The following is a 21851-nucleotide window of genomic DNA, read 5'->3' as shown; positions in this document are numbered from 1 at the left end:
GGGGTTCTGGCACCAGGGAGTTGGTGACCAGAACCCCATCATGCGGGGTGGTTGGGGAAGGGATGGCTGGGCGTACGCCCAGCCATCCCCTTTTTTTTTTTTCTTATATTTTTTATTTATTTTTATATTATTTTATATTTTAGTTTATTTTATTATAATTTAAAAATATTTATTTATTTATTATTATTATTATTATTATTTTATTTTATTATTATTATTTTTAAGATGTCTACAACAGCTAATTTTCTTTGTTGACTACAAATGTTGAGAAACCGACTCCAATCTCAACTTTTCAAATCAATAGAGTTTCCAAAGCTTCCCCTTTCAATTTTAGCTACCCATTTTAACAAATAAAAAATCGCCTTAATACAATAAAGTAAACATGCAATGCACGCTTTGCTTAGGTAGCAGCTAACTTTGTAATACATACACATGTTCCTCAAATTTCCTATGTCTTTCTTCTAGCCAACATTAATAACCTATATCATTGATTTTTAGTTTTACTAGCTAATTTATTCTTTCCAAGCTAAGAGTCATCAATTGCTTATAATATAAAAGACTAAAAAGAGGAATTTAAAAGAATAGAAAAGCAGAAAAGAAGAATAATTATAATTTTACAAGTCTTGCAGGGCGCATTGAGGCCTCAGGTCACTATGTTAGCTGCTAGGACAATACTCATTTTTTACCAAACCATGCACGTTTAGATGGCCATGGGGCTTCTAGATTCCTCTCACGCCTGTTCAGCTTTTCTTGCATTGTTTTTGCGTCTTTCTTTGTCTCTGCCTCTTAGGTTTCTCCGCCCTCTCTATCACCTACAAACTGTATCTCCCTGCTTCCCTATTTGGATAAACTCATCCTATACTACAAGTTATTTAGAAAATCCTATGACGAATCATTTTGACTATTAAGTTCTTTTCACTACTTAATCAATCTCTCTATAATTGATTGAAAGCAATGCAGAGGATTAATTCTTCCACAGTTCAAAGTATTTCTTTCTTATTCATCCTACCTTATGATTTATCAGCATCACTCTATACATACATATGCAAGACTTTATACATACATGTGCAAAACTTTCTGTGTCTTCAATCTTCACCATTTAATCAAAAATACCCAGTGACTGTGATGAATTCGTAAAATCCTTTCCCTCCTTATGAATGATTTTTGTATTTTATCTTTTTGTTATCTTTATTTTCTTCTTTCAAAGTGCACTATTTATTCCAACATTTAGGTCTCTTGATGACAATTAACTATACAATTTTTTGTTTTTTATAAAAATTATGTCTACTTGCAAATAAACACAATACTAACAATAAACGGGGCCCGCCTCCTCTTTGATTCGCGAGGAAGGGGCCCGTTGAATTCTTAATAATTCATAATATATAAGGAAAGATCGAGGAAGTTACATGTTTTTGCTATCCCGAATGCTTTTAAACAAGCTTTGCCTCGCCCTGCCCATGATTGGTGTATGTCTAGTTTAAGGCGTATACCTATGGATGGAACTTCGATCAAGAAAGGCCTATTAAAATACATGGCGTTCTCCAAACCAACAAGCTGACAAATCCACAACTCAATTGCAGACTTTTTGCTCACCTTTTGTTCATGAATATGTCGCTGAAATTCAAATATCAGTTGCATAACAGAGTGTCTTTTCCTTTTTGTATCAAGGCACCAGCCTTTGCCAAATAATTTAATCATAACTTCTGTATATAATTATAATGCTGGCAATGTATTAGCAAAATCACTTAACTTTGACACATTTTTTTGTAACAGAAGGCATTGTATAGCTACAAAATTACTACAAAATTAATTTCAAAGCTTTTGTAGCAACGACACTATATGATACCAACAACTCTATATAATAGTCCATATGCTCCTATAAATCTCTTTCCATACCTTCGGCAATCCAAATCTATCTAACAATCAATATAACAACTGATCTCCTAAAAATATTGATTTTACCCGAGCTGAATTCTTCTGGTAGGGTTTAATAGGCAGGGGTACTTGTGTTTCAGCAGTGATTAATGGGACAGGGAGGCAGAAAAGGGGAAAAGGGGAGGTTGCGGGCTAGGCCTTTAGGCGAGGACCGGTTACAATTTTCTCCAGTCCCAAAAAAGTAAAGCCTAGTCCAAATGAATGAGACAAAGAAACACAACCTAAATCCAAAAGTAATTAAAAGCCATAAGAAAATAGGGAAACTTTCATAGGAGCAATGGATACGGACGCTTCCCCTTTATTTGCGCTCCTTTTTCGTTTCCTTTCCCCACTTCCTCTCAGTTCAGAACATAAAATGTTGTGTTCTGGCTACATTAAAAAACAAAAAGCATAAGCTAGAGTGGTGCACACCAAGCTTTTGAAAGTGGGCTTAAACTTTAAAGTTCAAAAGGTAACACTAATTCCCTTAAAGCTTGAACTAACTATATATTTCCCTTGCTTGGATGCCTTCACTGAAGCCGAAAAGCTAAGTTAAACTAAAGGCAAGGCCTATCACCACCTGTCCATCTGGGCCATGAGCAAGATAGTCTGTGAACGGATAGGCGATAGGACGTTTGGCTTCATAATGGGAGTTTCAGGTTAATCAGAGCTTGCTAGTGGTCCTGCAGATATGCTACTGCTTGAAATTAAAATGATCTTTGAAAGTTTGCAGCTGGAGGCAAAGCTTCTCGTACTTGGTGCAATGCTAGCTTGCCTTCTTTTCAATAATAACTGCATATAATGCATCCATAGTCTATTATTTTCACTGCCAAGCTAGTATACATCATTTGCTTTCAGATTGAATTTCTGAAAGTAAGATTGTTAAGCAATTGCTTCAATGGACGTTACCGGAGATTTTGGCTATTGGGGGATAGTCGTCGTCAGTTCCAAAGCGGGATAAGTGACGCAGTGCATTTGTTTTGTTCAAAATTCCGTAGCATATTCTTCTTTCAGCAATAATGCAGTCTATTGGCTTATCCAGTGATTGAAAAACAGAAATATAGCACTTACTCGAAAAATAGAAACCATTTTTAGAAACACACCAAATGAAACTATGGGATCTAATCTTTTCATCTATGAGCAATAAATTATATGTAATGTACCCGATGAAGATTGATTAAAGGGGTCAACCGATGCAAACTTGTGACCTACAGTAGAAGGCCCGGAGGCATTAGTTTTCTTTGCCACCCAATGCTCCCCAGGACGCAGATCAATGACCTTGGTTTCTCCGAAATGTTTTCCATTCTGATTTCTGACCATTTCATGTTCCTAGGGTGAAAACCAAAGGGCATCTCTAGATGAATTGGATATGATCATATGTAGGTGGGTACTGAGCCAAAAATGTGGTCAGGGATTGCGCTTGTGCTCGCATTGGTTGCCAGTGATGTCAGATAGTCATGGAAAAGCGACAAAGAGATAGTCTAGTGCAGTGTTTTTTGGTTTTCTTTTGTTGTTATCATTTATTAGTGGGCAACAGGACGCAGAAAAGATTTATACGTTATAGAAAGAGTAGAAAAAGTACAGCGGCTTCAACCTGCCAAGGATGGGGCAAGATTGTGGAAATAGTTTAAAATTTCAAAGTAAAACGGAAATCATTGTTACTTTCGAACATTTCGACGGGGGAGAGTTCCATTTCTGAAGGGAATCTCTCTGCATGTGCCACAATAGGACACATCCGAGGCCCCTTGTGACTTGACTTTAGGGCCATTTATTCAACTTTGGATCAGTGGAAAAAGCATGATCAGAGGACTTTTCTCTCTTTCCATGAATTTTTTTAGGTGCAAGGTTAAGTGGTTGAACTACCAGTCCTGTGCTCTTTATGATTGAAAAATTCCTCATTTGAAAAAATTTGAGCCCATTGGGGAAAAGATAATACTAAATTAAATGAACACACTTCTTCAGAACTTGCTCCCTGTTTAGGCTCGTACCTTTCCAGCTGTCCTTGAACAGCAAGGGCCAATTCAGAGCTTTTTTTTTTTTTGGAAGATAGTTTCTATTAATCCCATCACTTGAATTCCATTTTAAGTCTCTAACTTGAAGACGACTCTAACGGCATGCATGAAACAGTGAGGGTGAGAGTTAATTTGAGAAAAAACTAAAAATGTAAAAAGAGGGTTATTGCAACTTCTTTTTGATTATTTAAAGTACAATTATAATGCAGGTGAGTTAGGAGCTAGAGAAAAGCTGTTCACATGCATGTAGAGCAGTCAAATTTGGTTTTTCTTGAAGGTTTGAAATACCCTCATACCATTGAATACTACTAGTTTATTGTCAGGCATCAGAATTTTTAATTATCTGTTCTGATGGTGGTTGAGTTCTTTTTATCTTTGTCTCGTTATACGATTGTCAAATCTGTTCTTCCTTTGTTTGGTTAGATTATCCTCATATTGGCCTAGAGGGATGAATTGTTATCTAACTTTTACAGGGAAAGAGGAATGCATTTGATTCCAGAAGGGAATAGTGCATGGATGCAGTTTGTAAAGCAGAAACTCAACATCTAAATTTCCCAAATTTTGAATTGTGTTTAACATTCATAAAATCACAATGAGATGTATCAAGGTAAGAAACAACCTAAATTCAGGAAGTACAAACAAACATGAAAAGCACTTTTCTCTTATAGAGCAGCCAACTCACAAGGAAAGAGGCATCCATTTTTTCATTGCTGCAACGTTCACAAATCAAGGAGGGGTGTTAATCCAATTGAAACTGCCTGCATGAACAACTGTTTGAAACCAATTAGGTATCCCCTGCAATACAAGATCCCTAAATTTCCCTTTCTTGGGATCATAGGAGACTAAAACTCTGTTCTTATACTCCAACAAGATTTCACCATTCTCAAGTAAGCAAAGAACTCGAACAACTTTTCCGTTTGAAGCATTCTTCCAAATCTTCAAAGGTCTGTCTCGGTCCAGATTCTGTTTCAAACACTTCGGCGTGTAGGCTCCAATGCTGAACTCTTTGATCCAAGACTCCTTCACGTTATAGTCTTTCATAACCCATATCTCCAATTTCCCATAATTTCCATAAACAGCTGCAGCAAGACAACCCCTTAAAACAGACAGATGAAAATTACACCTGTTTAGACCACCACAATCGGGTTTCGGGACCTCTCGGAATTGTTCATCTGCTAAGTCAAACGACATAAGCCGGCGAGCAGGGTAATATCTGCGTGGCCTACTCACCCAATGAAGTCTTCCACTAACCAAAGCCTCTGAAGGGCGCCTTACAAACTGGTATGATACTTTTCCCAGACTCCTCCAGGCAGAGCTTCCCAGAGTGAAAATTTGAACATCTGATTGCGGATAAATGATTCTTCGCGCACGATTGTAACTACTACTTGTATTCCTATAGTAAACTATCTTAACTACCTTGTATTCCTTTGTTTTTGGATGAAATCCAAAGCCAAACACTACTTCCTGATCTGGATATTGCCTAGATTTTGGCAGCTCTATATAATCCATAGTAAAAGGATTGTAAACATATAGTGCATCGTTATATAATGAATCAGATAAGCATAATAAACCATTGCAAGATCCTACTACATCAAATTCAGGCATGGTAGCCTGGAAAGGTACATATAACCTTTTTACCTTCTCTTTGTCTTGGTTGTGAGCAGATAAATCTACAAAATAAAGCTGGTTTCGGATGGGAAAATCACAGTGAAGGATGAGGCACGGATTGCTATCAGCTTTCCAGGAAAGATGCATACCAGCAAGAAGAGGATCTTGAGCTAAGGCACGCCATCCTCTGCATACAAACTTGAATTGCACCAACGACGTGATCGGTAGCCTTGAAAGTATGTCGACGATGATTTCGTGTGGAAGGATTTCCATCCCAGTTGTCTGTGGTTGATCATCGTCATGGTTGGTTTTCCTTCTTTTAGCATGTTTCTCATCATCCGAGTCCATGGCTAGGTAGAGATTTAGAAAACACATGGGTTACAAAGAGTAGGTTTGGGGATCAAAAAGCTAAGTTGAAGATAAACATGGTAGACTTTGATGAGATCAAATTAATATTATAAAAGAGGAAGAGAAAATAAAAGGGGAGACGGAAACCACAAGGAAATTAATTAGTGTTTCTATAGCAACCCATCATTGAACAAACTCCCTTGTAGAAAAGTTCTAATTTTTCCATTGATTACCGGGACAAAGCAAAAGGGAATTGATAGACACAACAATCTGCACCGTCCAATTAAGCATATATGGCCAAAATATGAATGCAGAAAAAGCAAATTTTATGAATCAATTCCATGTCAATGCAAAGATGGCCCTACTGATAGTGACCCTGCAACATTAAGTCTTGAAAATTGAAGGTAAAAAATTTGACAAATTTAAAATAAAGGAATAGCAATAAACAAATATTATTTTCTCTTGCTTTCTTCTTCAAAAGACAGATGCCTCTGTATGTATCTGCCCTCCCCCCGCAAAAGGATTTTGTTCAAAAAGTGCTGGTAGTGATCATACCGATCAATAAGACTTTTTACAAAGGGCCCCTTTTAATTATAAAGGTCCAAAAATACAAAATAAGAGTCACTCAAGACGATAAATTCAAGGTAAATAAAAAAAAACAACAAATAATAAAATGACGTGATGATATGTGTGGCAATGGAAGTAAAAGATGAGACTGAGAAATAGCTAAACGAACCCCGAAAGTTCCCGTAACTTTCTGCTTTGTTTGTATCCTTGTTGTAAAGTCTACCGAGGGAAGCTGAAAGCACTAGATCCATGAAAAGTTGGATTCCAGAGTTTGGAAGAACATGTTGAGAATTAGCTTCCAGGAAGATTACAACAGGTATAGTAACATTACTGATTTCTATGTGTTTCGTTGCACTTTGCATCTGCTAGTAAATAAATAGCACAGAGCCGTTTATTTTACAATATGGGTCATATCTTTTCTTGGAAATACTACGAAGGTAATCCAAGAAATTACCTCCCTGCTGCTGTTTCTACAACAAAAAGGTAGCATTAGGCCCTCAAGGCGAATAAAGAGCCATGATTTTATCCCCCTCTTCCAAAAAATGAAAATTAAATAAAATAAGAGAAAATGTTCAGTCACGATTCATGTGGCTTACCTCATGCCCAACACGGCATGACTCAGTCTTGTGTTCTCTCTATTAAATCTATTTTTTCTTCGGTAAACAAAATTTTATCTCACAGTTTTGACCAAATATCTATCACAGTATGAAAATCTCATTTTGCTCTGATTAAATTAATCTTTTATTTCTTGCTGTCATATGTACCAAACACCCAAGTTTAAAATAAATGCTCAATTTGATAGGAAAAAAAAAAGATAATTGCAACAATATTTCCAAGAAATTATTTGTGAACTAAAGGGTTCAATGTGTTCAATGAGATTTCAGCGGGCAAAAAGTGCTAGGGAGCTAGACTTTGCAGGGTACCATACAGAATATGATGAGATCCTTTGATTAATTTGCTTCCAGGCCAAGCTGTGGTCATTTCAAAAGCCATTTGATCGGTACGTGCCTTAACTTTAGCCCGTCTATTACCCCAAGACTTTCTTTGAAATTTCGTCAAACAAAATTTCAGGGTCACTTCAGAAAGATGCAACCATGTGCTTGTACAGTTTTACACACCATTTTCTTGCTCATCAACTTACCAACACTGCCGTGCACAGGACAGGATGAAAAAGAAAGGGAAAAAAAACCAATGCCATGGTGGATAAAGATGCAGTGTTGGACATCTAGATGCAAAAACAGTGTATATTTTCTGTATAAACAATTCCAAGGTTATATTAAATTGGGAAAAAACCATACAGAAAAGGTGTTATAACGGTATGCACAAAAGCTCAAGCTATACTACTGCTAGTATAATTTTTGCTGCAGCGTGTGGCAGAGACTATTTGGAAAAGCTGAGCTAGTAAATAGCAAGCCAATCAGCATGCAAGAGCCGATTGTTTTGCCGCAGGCAACGGCGAAGGTGGGTAATTGTCGCATCGCCTTGAATCTTTCTTTTATATTTTAAACTTTTCAATTGTTCACCTTCTCCTAAGAGAATCTGGCATGGCGATGGTGATATCCCAGAAAGAAATTGAGGTTGTAAGTGAATTTACAGTAGCAATAACTCAGTTTGGTGCGCAGCCATATTAAGTTAGCCATCAAAGTGGGCAAAAACTGACAGCAGAAGATGCATTTTGCTTCAAAATTTTCATGCTCACATGTCTAACAAAGGTATCAATCATTCTATTAAGGCCACCAACAAGATTGGTTGTGTCAAACCAGTTAGGCATTCCTTGAGATTTAAGATCCTTAGATGTTCTACATCATAGCCCCTACGAAACCAGTCATACGCATCCATACTCCAATGAGGCCCCACCACCTTTTAACAGGCAGAAAACTTGAAAATTACTTTTGTCCAACCGCAACTCACTTGCTAGAACATAGGACTTGAAAATCGAAAATATTAGAGAAAGATTTTAAGGCATGTATCAATGGCGTTATTTTTAAAGCTTTATTTATATCAGTATCGGTGTACAAAAGGGTAATAATTGATGAATTTCAAGAATTACAATAAAATTCAATGATTGGTTATGTTTTATACTTACGAAATCAATCACTAAACACTTATTATCATATGATAAAATTATCAAATTATTGTAATGTTTTTCTAACAAAATAGTATAAAAATAATTTAAAAAGTATTTCACAAAGAAGGAGAAAGTGATTGTAAACTGTTTTTGTATATTTTTAGGAAATCAGAAAGTGTTATTTAAAAACAAAAATATATATTTTTTATAGACATAACATTTTGAATAAATATAAGTGTTTCAACAAATATAATAATTTGAACAAACATAACTATTCAAAAATCTTTCTCTGTTTAAATTTTTTAAAAATGTGAAATTATGTCTCACGCCTATTATTATAAAAAATGTTTGATTTGATTTTTAGTGAGAGAAATTAAAGCTTAAAGTTTCAAGTTCAAAATTAAAACTCAACTTGTGAATCGATTACAACCTTTAAATTTTATGTGTTCAAGTTCGATTTTATATCTGCAACGCAAAGAGGGGGTTAAGATGTCGAATGAAGAAGCATTGACCTCTTAAAGCTCAGGGAAAACAAATCCAGAGCGAAGCAAAAGATCATTAATGAGAAGCTTATGACAAAGGTACAAAAGGAGCCGACTGGTATTAATGTTCATATTCCAGAAAATGACCTGGAATGGGTCAGACGTAATGTAGTTGCTTTAATGTGGGAAAACTTATCCATTAAACTAATACAATCAAGACTGTTTTATGAGGGAATCTCTCTCTACATCAAAACTTTGGGTGAATTAAAAACTCTCATTACTTATAGGGATGAACAGGAAATGAAAATAATCCTCAAGAACTACCTAGATATGTTCTCCATTTAGTTCGATCCCATTTCCCCCTTTCTTTACTTTGATGATGAGAAAGGGAAACTAAAATAGGTCAAAATTGAAAACCTCCCAATCCATCTCTGGCATAGAAAGGTGTTCAATAGAATTGGTAGATTATAAAGGAGGGTTATCAAAATTTGTAGCGCTACCACCAACCTTGAGCGCTTCGATTTCGCCAGAATCCTCATCTTAGTGCGTGAGGGCATTAATATACCAGAAAAGGAACAGATGGAGATTAATGGTCACAAGGCTACCCCTGAAGTTTTCGGAAGAAGAAAAAGTTCTCAAATCTTCAATGAAAGAGGTGTCACAAGGTAGTAGTGCACACAGCAAGAACGGGTTACTCAAGGCCAAGCACGGTGGAGAAAGCAATCACTTGATGGCTCAAGGCTCACGAACAAAAGAGTCTTTTCACCACCTTTTTTTGAAGGTAATTTTTTTTTTAGTCCTAAAATATAAGGTGTTTTTAAAAATAACCTTTCACATAATTTTAACTATTTTAAGCAAAAAAAAAAAGATTTTAAGACAGAAATACCTTTAATGAGACATCTTCATTGACGAATACTTTCATACACGCGCATATTAGGGAAAATAAATATGTAAAGAATTTGTTCTTTTTAATTTTTAGCAAAAACATCCATTTTTGTTTCGAGAAGCTTGTGCAAAACAAAACAAACAAAATCATATTGCAGGAGGTGATTTTTCAGATATTTTAGACATAACGTTTAAATAATACAAGAAGGATGATATTAAACCGAATGAGGAACATGTCGTGATGAATCCAAAACTTCGAAAATGATGTAAAATTAGAAATTCCTGATACAGTGGTGAATCGAAAGGAGGAAGATGTGAATCTAAAACACGAAATGGTTGTGCTACAGCGGGTCATATATGATACAGTTGTGTCATGACAGGGTTTAAAGTTTGTGAAACGGCATAATGGGAATGTGTGACACGACATGGTGGGAATGTGTGATACATCATGGTGAGAATAAGTAACACGGCTGTGACATGGTAAGGTTTAGAGTTTGTGACACACCATGAAGAGAATATGTGACACGACTTAGAAGAAATATGTGAGGCAAAATGGTGAGAATATGTGATATGCCAGTGTGAGAATGTGACACGTCATGGTGAGCATATGTGAAACGACATCGTGAGCATATCTAATATGGCAGGGTTCAGAGTTTGTGACACGTCATGGAGAGAATCTGTGACACAGTAGGGTGAGAATGTGTGAGACGGCACGTTAAGAATATGTGGCACGACTGTGACACAGCAAGATTCAGAGTTTGTGACACGCTATGGTGGGAATGTGTGACACGATATGATGAGAATATGTGGCAAAGCAAGTTAGGATCGTGTGACACAGCATGGTGAGCATATGTGACATGTCATGTCTTGAATATGTGACACGCCATGGTTTGAACTTTTTGGAAAAAACACCATTTTCGACCTCATGAGGATGATGAACCTTTTGGTCCAAAGTATCATATCTCAGTGCAATTATAGCACTTAATCTATCTTGTTAATAATACACAACCTGATATATTATTTATTGTAAATTTATTAGCAAAATATAATTCTTCTCCAACTCAAAGACATTAGAATGTAATTAAACATATGCTTCGATATCTTTGAAGAACAATGGATATAGGCTTATATTACTCAAATGTACCAAAATCCACTTTAATTGATTATGCAAATGCAGAATATATATCTGATCCACACAAAACTCGATTTCAGACAAGTTACTTATTTGCATGTGAAGGTACAATTATTTCATAGTGTTTTGTAAAACAAACTATGTTTGCTACTTCTTCGAACCTTGTAAAAATTTTAGCAATTCATGAGGTAAATTATAAATGTATTTGGTTAAAATCTATAACTCAATATATTTAAGAAACATGTGAATTGTCAACTAAAAATGAAATTCCAATAACATTATATAAAGATAATACTACTTGCATAGCATAGTTAATGAAAAGATACATCAAAGGCGATAGAACAAAACATATTTCGCTAAAATTATTCTTCACTCATGATCTGTAAGAAAAAGGTGATATTGGTGTTCAACAAATTTGTTCAAGTAACAATTTAGTAGATTTATTCACCAAAGTGCTTTTTACTACGACATTTGAATAGTTGGTACAAAAGATTGGAATGTATTACTTTAAAAATCTAAATACGTCGTTTTAAAGATCTTAAATAATGCAATCATCAGGGGAATAAAAAATATATTATACTCTTTTCCTTCATTAAGGTTTTTCTCACTGGGTTTTTCTTGATAAAGTTTTTAATGAGATAGCATTTCAAAAGCATATTCTTTAAAAGTATTATATACTCTTTTTCTTTAACTCGGATTTTTTTTCATAAGGTTTTTTTCCTTGAAAAGTTATAGCTATTCGTATTCTTAATAAAATAAATATTCAAGAGGATTATTATGAACATATATGTGAATATCCATTTTGTTATGTATATTTAAATTGGATTAAGATTAGAATTTAATCTATCCATCTATTCTTTTAGTATTACTTTTATTTTGTAAATTCTATCTAGAGAATGGATTATTAATTTATAAATAGGTCTCTCGCTTCATTTATAAATACACATTTCAATAAAATCTTCTTATTTTCTCAAAATACTTTTTTTATAATTATTCTCTTAGTTTATATTTCATAACAATAGTATCATTCTTACCGTTCAAAATCAGGTTTAAGGATTTCGTGGAATTTCTCGAAAAAGGTGATGAAGTCTCCCAACGACCATTACCTACGATTGCTGCTGAAAGAAGATGGTAAGGTACTGCTCCTCAATTTCTCCATCAGGACTCCCAGCCACTTAAATGCGAACCTCAAACTGCATCAAGTAATGTATGTGCTATATTTTACATGCTATCTGGACAACCTTCTATTCCTTTGTCCTTGGTTATACTTATCTATACACCAAATACTAGAACTCCCACATGTCTAGGATACTTTGCATTTGGAAGAGTCATAGAAGCATAGTAAGTGATTGCATTGACCCACAAAAATATACCTAAGCATAGATTGCTGGGATGGAATTTTCTTCAGTATCAAGTTAATATCCTTTCTTATTAGCCAAAAAAATCTTATAAGAGAGCTGATTTGGGAAGGACAAATCATGTACGGTCAATCCTGGATCATTGTCAACCTTAGCTGATAATGCTTATGTTAAAAAGAACCAGGCTACCTGTTGAGCTTGACCAAGCTTGGCATACAGACTTTTGATTGCACCAAAGATGCGTAGGCAGTATGTAAAGGACAATATCCTGAGAAGATGCTCCTTATTGCTGGTTGGTCTGTTGTTGCAAACCTGCTTCTTTTGAACTCGCTTTCAGCTATCGTATTCCTAAGGAAAAGGACATCTAGATACATGCCAACATGGTTCACAGAAATGAGCGGATGATCCTGATTGCATTTCACTGTAATGATTTCATTAGTGCGGAGAATGTTACGGAAACCGGTTCAAGCACGCGAGATTCCTTTGTAGCTGGTTTGCGGGAAACTGATTTGCGTGTTCGTGCAAATTGTAAACTGGGTAACACGTAACCTTATTGGAAAAGGGTCGTCTATCTCCCAAGCACATAGTGGTGGGCTAATAGGTCGCTGATCCCATTTAGGCTTTGAGTCTAGGAGCATAACGATGAATTCATTAACTGGTTAATTCAGAAAGTCATAATAATTAATTAACGATAACAAGGGGCAGTTGGGGACAGTAGAAAAATGCTTCAAGAGCTACGCAACAGGCAGTAGAATCTAAGATGGATGAGTTTCGAAAGCATCAATGTAATCCTAGAAAATAAAGACTGCAAGAAAACTCCTTAGTTTAACAACCATTTAAAAGGCAGTACAGATTATAGGAAAAGCAAAGTTTAGTTTCAACAAGAAGAAAACTCACAGAAAACAACAGTTTCTTTGTTATGTTAGTACCTAGATACTAATGAGGCTGCCAACATGAACAACCATTTTAAACCAGTTCGGGGCTCCTTCAAATGTAAGATCCTTGAACGTTTCATGCACCGGATCATAGAGAACAAGTGCTTTGCTTCTATGCTCTAGTAAGATCTCACCACTTCTGAACCGGCATATGGCTCGAAAAACTGATCTAGGGGAATGGATCCTTGCATTGATCCGTTGTAATTCTTTTGGCAGGTAACCTCCAATGCTAAATTCTTTGATCCAAGACTCTTTAATATTATATTCCTTCATAACCCAAATCTCTAATCCCCCACTAGCATTGGAAGCGGCTGCAGAGAGATGACCTTGAAGATTAATCAGTTCATAAAAACCCCTGTTAAAGCTCCTGCAATCAGGCTTAGAGACCTCCTGGAATGTCTCAGCTGCTAAATCAAACGATATGAGCTGGTTATCAATATTGTATTTTCCAAGTTGAGATCTCCAATGAAGTCTCCCACTGACCATAACTTGTGATGGTTGCCGAATAAATCTGTAAGGTACCATCCCTAAACTTCTCCATCTGGAGCCACCAAGAGTTAAAATTCGAACCTCAGCTTGAAATGGATTAGACACAGCAACATGGGACCAGACTCCAGGCCTTTTTCTTTGATAAACTATCTCAATCAGTTTATATTCTTTTGTGGTTGGACTGAAACCAAATCCTAAAATTCCCACTTCTCCTGGACCCTTCAACAATTTTGGCAGCTCTATCGAATCCTTGGTTAAAGGATTGCAAATGTGGATTTGTGAAGCATTGCAGAAGCATAGCAGGCCATTACACGAACCTACCAAATTAGCATGCTTTGTTGAAAATGATATTTTCTTTAAGATTTTGTTTCCTTCAGGGTAAGCAGCAAAATCTACAAAGTAGTACTGGTTTTGGCTGGGCCAGTGACTTTGAAAGATGATGCCTGGATCATAATCAGACATGTGTGATAAATGCTTATTAGCAAGTAGTGAGCCTTGTATTATGCTTCTCCACGAACGGCATACAGACTTTGATTGCACCAAAGATGTTATAGGAAGCCTAGATAGTATGTCAAGGACAACATCCTGAGGAAGACACTCCATCCTTCTAGTTGGTCTGCATTACAAGTTTGTTCTTTCTTTAAACTGTTTTTAAGAAAAGTAAGTGCATTAATAAGTAGAAATTTAGAAGGCACAATATCTGTAAACGGCTTGGTGATCAATAGTTAAACATACTGCACTTCGACAACATCAACCTATTGATTAAACAGAAAAATGTAATGAGCAATGACATAGTAGTACTGTATGGAAGTATGGAATTCACCAAAGAAACATCTCATTGTAAAATATTTGCCTTCTCAAGTTATGGAATCAAGCAAAATAATAAATCGGTCATTACAGCTATCCCTTGTATTAAAAAATGAAAATAAAAACAGTATGGAAATAAAATAACAACGTCACTATTTATACCTACATGAAACTAAAAAATGTTATTCACATGTCTTACTTTATAACATGGCCAAGATCATCTTCTGATCATATGAATTCCTGTCTAAGTATTGTTGCTCCTTACTACTCATATAGGGTGCATTCTTCACATCTAGCAATGCTTATTTTCACATCGAGTGTTTTTAAAACTACAATGTCAGGCCATACCAAAAAAACAACCAGAAAAACCGTCTCCCCCTTTGAAATAATTAAATAAAACAAAAGACCCCAACTCGATCACTCTCCCTTAACAAGTAATATACCATTTAACACAAAGATATCAGTCACCGGGATTATTAGGACACCAAGGAATGGAATGCCAATTATTTGCACCTAAAGTCTGGAAGGCTGAGCTAATCAGGTTTTCTACTCATGCAGTTTTTGGTTTCACCCTTTACAAACGAAAAAGATTGTCAGCATCTGATCAAAGACCCTTTTGGACTGACTCTAAATTGGAAAATTATGTCAAGTAGTTGATCGACATGTTCAGCGGCTGAAACCCCTTCACTAGCTCGATCATTCACAAAAAGAATTCAGCTTATCTAAACCCAGATTTAATACAGAAAATAAAACGTAATAAGCAGATGATTCAAACAAATTCCAAAGACAAACTGAAAAGTGCTATCGAATAATCAACATGGTGAAGATCAGTTAGAACAGAAGGAAACTGATTTCATACGGTCAACGTACCTATTTGGAGAACATATTCCACGATTGGAACAAGGCAATAAATTTCAACAGGAATTAAGGTTTCTTTGGCTATGTAGAAGTTTGTTCTTAGGGGTGCGTTTTTCTCTGCTGTTCTGTTCTAAACACTTGACATATACATCTATTATGTTCCATTTTCGGTATTTCCTAGGCGAGGTGGAGCCACGCCAGATGTTTAGCTATTCTCTTGTCTTCTTTCGTTCCCAAAGATGGAAAGAGAAATGGCGGGTGGGTGGGTGGTGGAAGAAGCGGGGCCACGAGGGTAACCCATTTTGATCCAATCAGAATAGGAAACGAAACTTCAGAGAGGCCTTTTGGGCCTAGAAGCATAACTGAATTTTTGGTGACGTCAATGAAAATTTTCAATTATAGTATTGGTCTACAAAAGAAAAGACAAGCAATTGGAGTTATACATTGCTCTTAATTACTTGTTATCTTGAAGAAAACAATTGCAATAGTAAGTTTTATCATTATTATTATATTTAAATCTTTATTTCAACCAGTTATGACAAAATATATTTTATCATTAGTAATAGTAAAATGAATTTAATTTTCCATATAAATATAACTTTTTAATCAATTTTTGGTACACCTCAATCGATTTAATTGAATATGTTATTTTGTCTTCAATAAAGTAAACAAAAGAAAGAAAGAGAAGAAAAGATATTCATCAATGAATACGATATGATTTTTCAAACTTGTTTACTTAATTTCTATTGAAAATTTTAACTAAATCACCCTTCTCATTGATTAGGAAGTTAAATCCATTGGCTTAACCCCTTTGGGATAAGGAGAACTCCAGTAAGATGGCTGGTTTTAGTTTTTAACCCCTTTGTCATAAACCTATTGGTTTATTTTAGGAAGTTAAATGATTTGAATTTGAAACTAAATTAAAATAATGACAATGTGTTTGAATAATAAAAACTTCTAGTGAGAAAGTTTAATCTCTTTTACTTGGATTATTTTGATTGATGGTTTGGGCTCTAGCATATTTTAGGCAAAAAATAATCAATTATTCCAAGCACCTATTAACTCGAAGAAGATAAATAAGTAGCAAATACTAGTAGAGAACATCTCAAGCTCCTAATTGCCTAAATAACATCCAACACTACGCCTGCCTCTTTAGCTGAGTGTGGACATTAGCATAGATGAATATATGATCTAAGTGGAATTTGTTGAGGATATTGGTGTAATCCCTCAGGTATAGAAAATTATCAAAAACTTATAAATTCAGCAACTAGTGCAAAGGTAAGTACAAAGTACAAGTGGATGAACATAAAAGCAAAGATCAATCTCATCAAGAAGAAAGGTTTTAAGTCCATGGATTTGTGGAGTAACTATTCCCAAAGTGATGGTGCCAACTTGCCATTCACATCCTCCACAAATCCATGCATATAACAAAAGTAAAAAAACATGTTTTTTTTTTCTTTTATGATTTCACCCTTCAGGTGTTGATGAAGGTATTAATCCAATTGAGGCTTGCAACATGAACAACTACTTTGAAATACTTTGAAATTCCTTCAAATGTAAGATGAAGATCCTTGAATGTTCTGCAATGGGGATCATAGAGAACAAGTGCTTTATTTCTGCACTCGAACAAGATCTCCCCACTTCTCAACTGCCATAAGACTCGCATGCATTTTTTATACATATAAAACCTTGAATTGTTGAACGTATCATCTTGTTGCAAAATTGGTGGCACGTAAGCTCCAATGCTAAATTCTTTGCTCCAAGACTCCTTGACATTATATTCCTTCATAACCCAAATCTCCAACCGTTCATTATCATCATGATAAGAAGCCGAGGAGAGACAACCTCGTAGAGCCACAAGTTGCTCAAATCGCCTGCCGGACAAGCTAATGCAATCAGGCCTAGGGACCTCCTGGAATTGCTCAGTTGCCAGGTCAAAGGATATAATAGGATTATTTTTTTCATTTCTGTTAGGATAAGCAACCCAATGAAGTTTCCCATTGATTAGAACCTGAGATTGCTGCGACGTCATCAAATGGAATGGCACGGTTCCTAAATTTCTCCATGTGGGGCTACCAAGAGTTAAAATATGAACCACCGCTTCAATTGGATCAGGTGAAGTAACCGGAGCTCGAATGATAGAATTAGTAGATCGAGCAATACGGGGAAAGGAGCCTCCACAAGTTCTTATTTGATATGATATCTTGACAACTTTGTATTCCTTTGTGGTAAGATCGAAACCAAATCCTCGCACTCCCACATTATATCTAGGGTGCTCTGTTAGCTTTGGCAACTCTGTATAATCCCGGGTAAAAGGATTATAAATGCAGATTTCAAAGCTTTGCTGAGACGTATGCAAGCATAGCAATCCATTACATGATCCTACCACATGGAATTTAGGCAGGGGTGGTATAGCAAGTTTCTTCATGATCACGTTTCCATCGTTTTGACTAGAGAAATCTCCAAAATAAAGCTGGTTTTGCATGGGGTTATAGCTTTGTAAAATGAAACTTGGATCGTTCTGAATCATGCGCCAGATATGCTTGTTGACAAGCACTAGATCTCGTATCAAGCTACGCCAGGCTCGACACACGGACTTGGATTGCACTAAACTTGGAATGGGAAGCCTTGATAGTATGTCGACAACAATCTCCTGAGGAAGACGCTCCATTTTGCTAATCGGTTGTCGCGGTTTTGTTCACTGTTAGAGAGTTCATGAAGTATTAGCTAGAGAATCAATATATAGATAATTACATTGTATTCCAAAGATGGCTTGGCGATCAAAACGAAGTCTTAGCTGAATACGTACAACACATTCTGATAAGAATCACTAATAATAAGTAATAACAGACAGAACAGCCAAAAACAGCATAGTTAAACGGTGCTAGATGCGAGCTGCTAAAGCATATCATAAGGCAATTGTCGGTATGTAATGAACCAATTAGGAGCCGTCTGCGGTTCGGGCGGCTTGACTAGGACTGCGCAAGCCTATATATCCCTCATTTGAATTATATTGGTTATATGTATTAACTTTTAAGATTTTAACAACAAATTACAGATAAGTGTAACTTGAATTTGATCTTAAGGCTTACTCCAGGGCCTTGCTGTGCCTATTAAATGCAGGCTGCTTTTGGGCCCTTATTTTTGTAACTTAGTTTGAGCTTGAGTGCTTTTCATAAATGGACTTCAGGGATAAGACGTTTTTGAGAATAGTTTTTTTTATAATTTTAACTATTTTTAATCAAGAAAAAAAAATGATAAAATTATCCTTAATGAAACCAACTCATTCGTTAGGCTCCGCATCTCAACCCGAAACCTATTAACGGGTCAAGTATGTCCTTTATGTGGACCACAACTCTTCGATTTTCATCGAGAGACCGTACATATCCTCAGAAGCAAGTCTGCAAAAGCATTCCTCGATAGTTCAACTTCGGAGCATTTTGGCAGTGGTAGGAGCCTTTTGGAGTGGTTATTATTCGTACAAAGGTAGTTCACATATTGAGCAATGTGAGGAAGTTGACATTACGCTGAGAAAGGTATAATATTTTTTTATGAATTTATTTATTTTATTTTGTACCATGTGGAGCTTTTTGACAAAATGGTTATTGATTGTGTTTAGGGTTAAGGTTTTTTAGCATAAACCTATACATGTTGCACGTTCATATTGATATTTTTGTTGTTTGAAATTTTTGAATATAAACATGAAGGTGGTATTGTTAATGTTTAGGGGTGGAAAGGTGACCAGCCATGCATGACTGGTTGATATGTATGTGTTAGGAATTCGGTTGAGGGTTTAGATGTTGCGTGAGTTAGGGCGTGCTTAGGTGGTTGACACCTTTTGCATGAACGGATTTTGGCATGGGGTCACGTTGGGGTTGCGTGATTGAACAAGGGTTCAACTTAGCGTGACTGATTGATAAGTCATTGTGTGACTGGTTTCTATGTTTTGCGTGAATATTGTTCAAGCATGGCGTCAGTTAGTGTGTGCGTGACTCGATTAGTTGTTCTTAGAATTGCGTGACTTGTTTATAAATCATTGCGTGATTTAATGTTAGTAATTGCGTGACTAATTGATTAGGCATTGCGTGACTATTGTTGTAGGAAATTGCGTGAGTGTCATAACTGCATGAAATTTATCTGCATGGGTTCATTCTGTATTATTTTGGGTCAACTGTAATGCTTTAATGTGTATATGTTGATTTACTTAATAATCCATGCTCCACACTTGGATTAATTATTCTGTTTCAGGAATGTCTAAAAACAATAAAAAATACTGTTAGGGTTATTTTTTGAGTGAGCTTATGAGGATGGTCATTTTTCAAAAATTTCTCTAGTTTTTTTTGTTAATCGACAATGATGGTATTGACATGACTAAAATGGGAATGTTATTTGTTTTATGTTGCAGATGGCCAGCACAGGAACAGAGTAGGAAAACGTGGAGTCCTTGCTTTGTGTGCCAAGGCACTGGTGGGGGTTCAATGCGCGCATTAACATCCACTATAAGTGGTCGCATCTACACGTGATACGTGAGATGCTGTGTCAAGTGAATGAGCTGGAAAACTTTAAGAGAACATGCTTCGGGCACATGATGGATGTCGAAGCAGACAATGGTTTATTCTGCGCCAGTCTAATGCACAATCTAATGCTGCGCAGAATCAATGAACCCGATGCCACAGAGGCAAAGTTATGGTTTACAATAGGGAAAACAAAAGCTCGCTTTTCTAAGAGGGAGTTCTGTCTGGTCACAAGACTGAAGTTTGGTCCCCTACCAACCCTCATTGTCAATCGATACGAGGCCCTTCCTGGAGGAATTCACCTAAGATATTGGGACTAGGGAATGAGGTGAAGATCCAATAGGTTTTAGATACGTTGAAGGGAAGGCAGTTTCAGCAGGAGGGAAACACGAACAAGATGGCCCTCATCTTGATCGCGACGAATGTTTTATTCGGTCAAGACTACAGACGATCTGTGGTTCCATGGTTGTTGTCGTTGGTCGAGAACATCAACGAGTGGAATGCATTCCCATGGGGCACATATGTGTGGAGTCTGACCGTGGATTACCTACTGAGGGGTTTCGAACCTCTTGCTGCGGGCAAAGCAAAGAAGAAGCGCTACCACCTCTACGGATTCATATGGGTGTTTCAGGTAGTCTGCCATAGCCTAATGTTTATCATTATCATTATTCTGTTTGCATAAGAATTTATAAGGTGAGTAAAAATGTTACGCAATTGATGTGCAGCTTTAGGCATTAGAAGCAATACCTAAAATCATAAGCTTATTCGAAAGGCAGCTGCAGTCCGGACAGATTTGGTTAAGAATGCTTAAATGGCAATGTAAAGAGAGGCCTTCAAGCTTCCACGCCAATATTGCAAGTTTGGAGAGAGAAGGCAAGGTGAGTAAAAAAACCATATTTTTTTTATTTTATTAATTTTTATTTTGATTGTCATAGGGTAGCAAGGGTTATACCTAATGACAATGTATGTTTTGGTGCAGTTATGGGCAGTAAGGACATTGGAGCCAATGACAGAAGATATGTTGACTGCATACTGGGCGGACATTGAGGTTAATATCTCCGAGGGGCAGTAATACATTCCATTATGAAAGTTGGAGGGTCGGCCAAAATTCGGTCCCCAACAAAGGAGGAAAATAATGAATCGCAAAGGGAAAAGTCAAGTACGACGAGCCGTTAAGCGGAGAGGCACCACGGACGAGGAGGTCTATTCCAAGTGAGGTGCTGCTGAGGCACCTCATTCTCCCGGTGCAACTCTTCATGGTGCATCTCCTGCTGCTCATCATGCTACTTCTCCTGTTGCTGATCGTCTTGCTTCTTTGCTGCCCCTTCTCTTGCTTCGGGTACTGCCCCTCATGTTGAGATGCGCAATTGGGCGCTGCGTCCACAAATGACTACGAACATTAAGGGAGAGCTACAAAAGATGCGGATATAGTGGAAGAAAGACTTCCAGTCCTTACAGATGAATATACAGATGCAGATGCAGTCAATGCAATTGGAGATCCAACAGTCAATGCAGTTGGAGATCCAGCGGGTAATGCAGATGCAGATGTAGTTAATACAGTTAGAGATCCAGCAGTCAATGCAGTTGGAGATCCAGTGAGTGATGTAGATACAGACACAGTCACTGCATGAGCATATCCAGCACTCACTGCAAAGGCTGAAGGATCGAATTGTCGATCAGTTGAACGACCGTTTTGAGGTATGAGGTTTTATGTTATTCATCGTGTGAGTTATGACATGTACGATGAATACACTGTTATAATGTGTTTGATTTTTTTGATCGTTTAGATTTGAATCTCACTTCCCGGTAGCTCGATTGAACATGATCCTGCACTTATCCCATCTTCGATAGAGGCAGCCCAGCATTCTCATCCC

The 21851-nt window shown here is 36.6% G+C and overlaps 2 protein-coding genes and 1 pseudogene across 5 annotated transcripts; all 3 read right to left on the bottom strand.

Moving 5' to 3' along the window:
* Positions 1 to 4472: 4472 nt before the first annotated feature.
* LOC18612384 (F-box protein At3g07870-like) lies at positions 4473 to 6072 on the bottom strand. Its single transcript, XM_007049157.3, has one exon. It carries the CDS (start codon positions 5907 to 5909, stop codon positions 4653 to 4655), a length of 1257 nt encoding a protein of 418 aa, XP_007049219.1. The 5' UTR covers positions 5910 to 6072; the 3' UTR covers positions 4473 to 4652.
* Positions 6073 to 13173: 7101 nt separating this feature from the next.
* LOC18612382 (F-box protein At3g07870 pseudogene) lies at positions 13174 to 15699 on the bottom strand (annotated as a pseudogene). Of its 3 annotated transcripts, none has more exons than XR_016024253.1 (2): positions 15476 to 15699; positions 13174 to 14553 (listed from the first exon to the last, which is right to left on the bottom strand). The product of XR_016024253.1 is annotated as an F-box protein At3g07870 pseudogene, transcript variant X2 (transcript). The 3 variants fall into 3 exon arrangements; XR_016024257.1 differs by having other exon boundaries at positions 13174 to 14414; XR_016024252.1 differs by having other exon boundaries at positions 13174 to 14443; positions 15476 to 15698.
* A 1238-nt stretch (positions 15700 to 16937) lies between these two features.
* On the bottom strand, positions 16938 to 18134 carry LOC18612381 (F-box protein At3g07870-like). The gene has a single exon (XM_088803057.1). It carries the CDS (start codon positions 18132 to 18134, stop codon positions 16938 to 16940), a length of 1197 nt encoding a protein of 398 aa, XP_088659183.1.
* Positions 18135 to 21851: the final 3717 nt, after the last annotated feature.

This window comes from Theobroma cacao, chromosome 1 (genome assembly GCF_053813885.1).
Source record: "Theobroma cacao isolate CCN51 chromosome 1, ASM5381388v1, whole genome shotgun sequence".
Classification (NCBI taxonomy): domain Eukaryota; kingdom Viridiplantae; phylum Streptophyta; class Magnoliopsida; order Malvales; family Malvaceae; genus Theobroma; species Theobroma cacao.
This window is presented reverse-complemented; position numbering and strand designations above follow the sequence as displayed.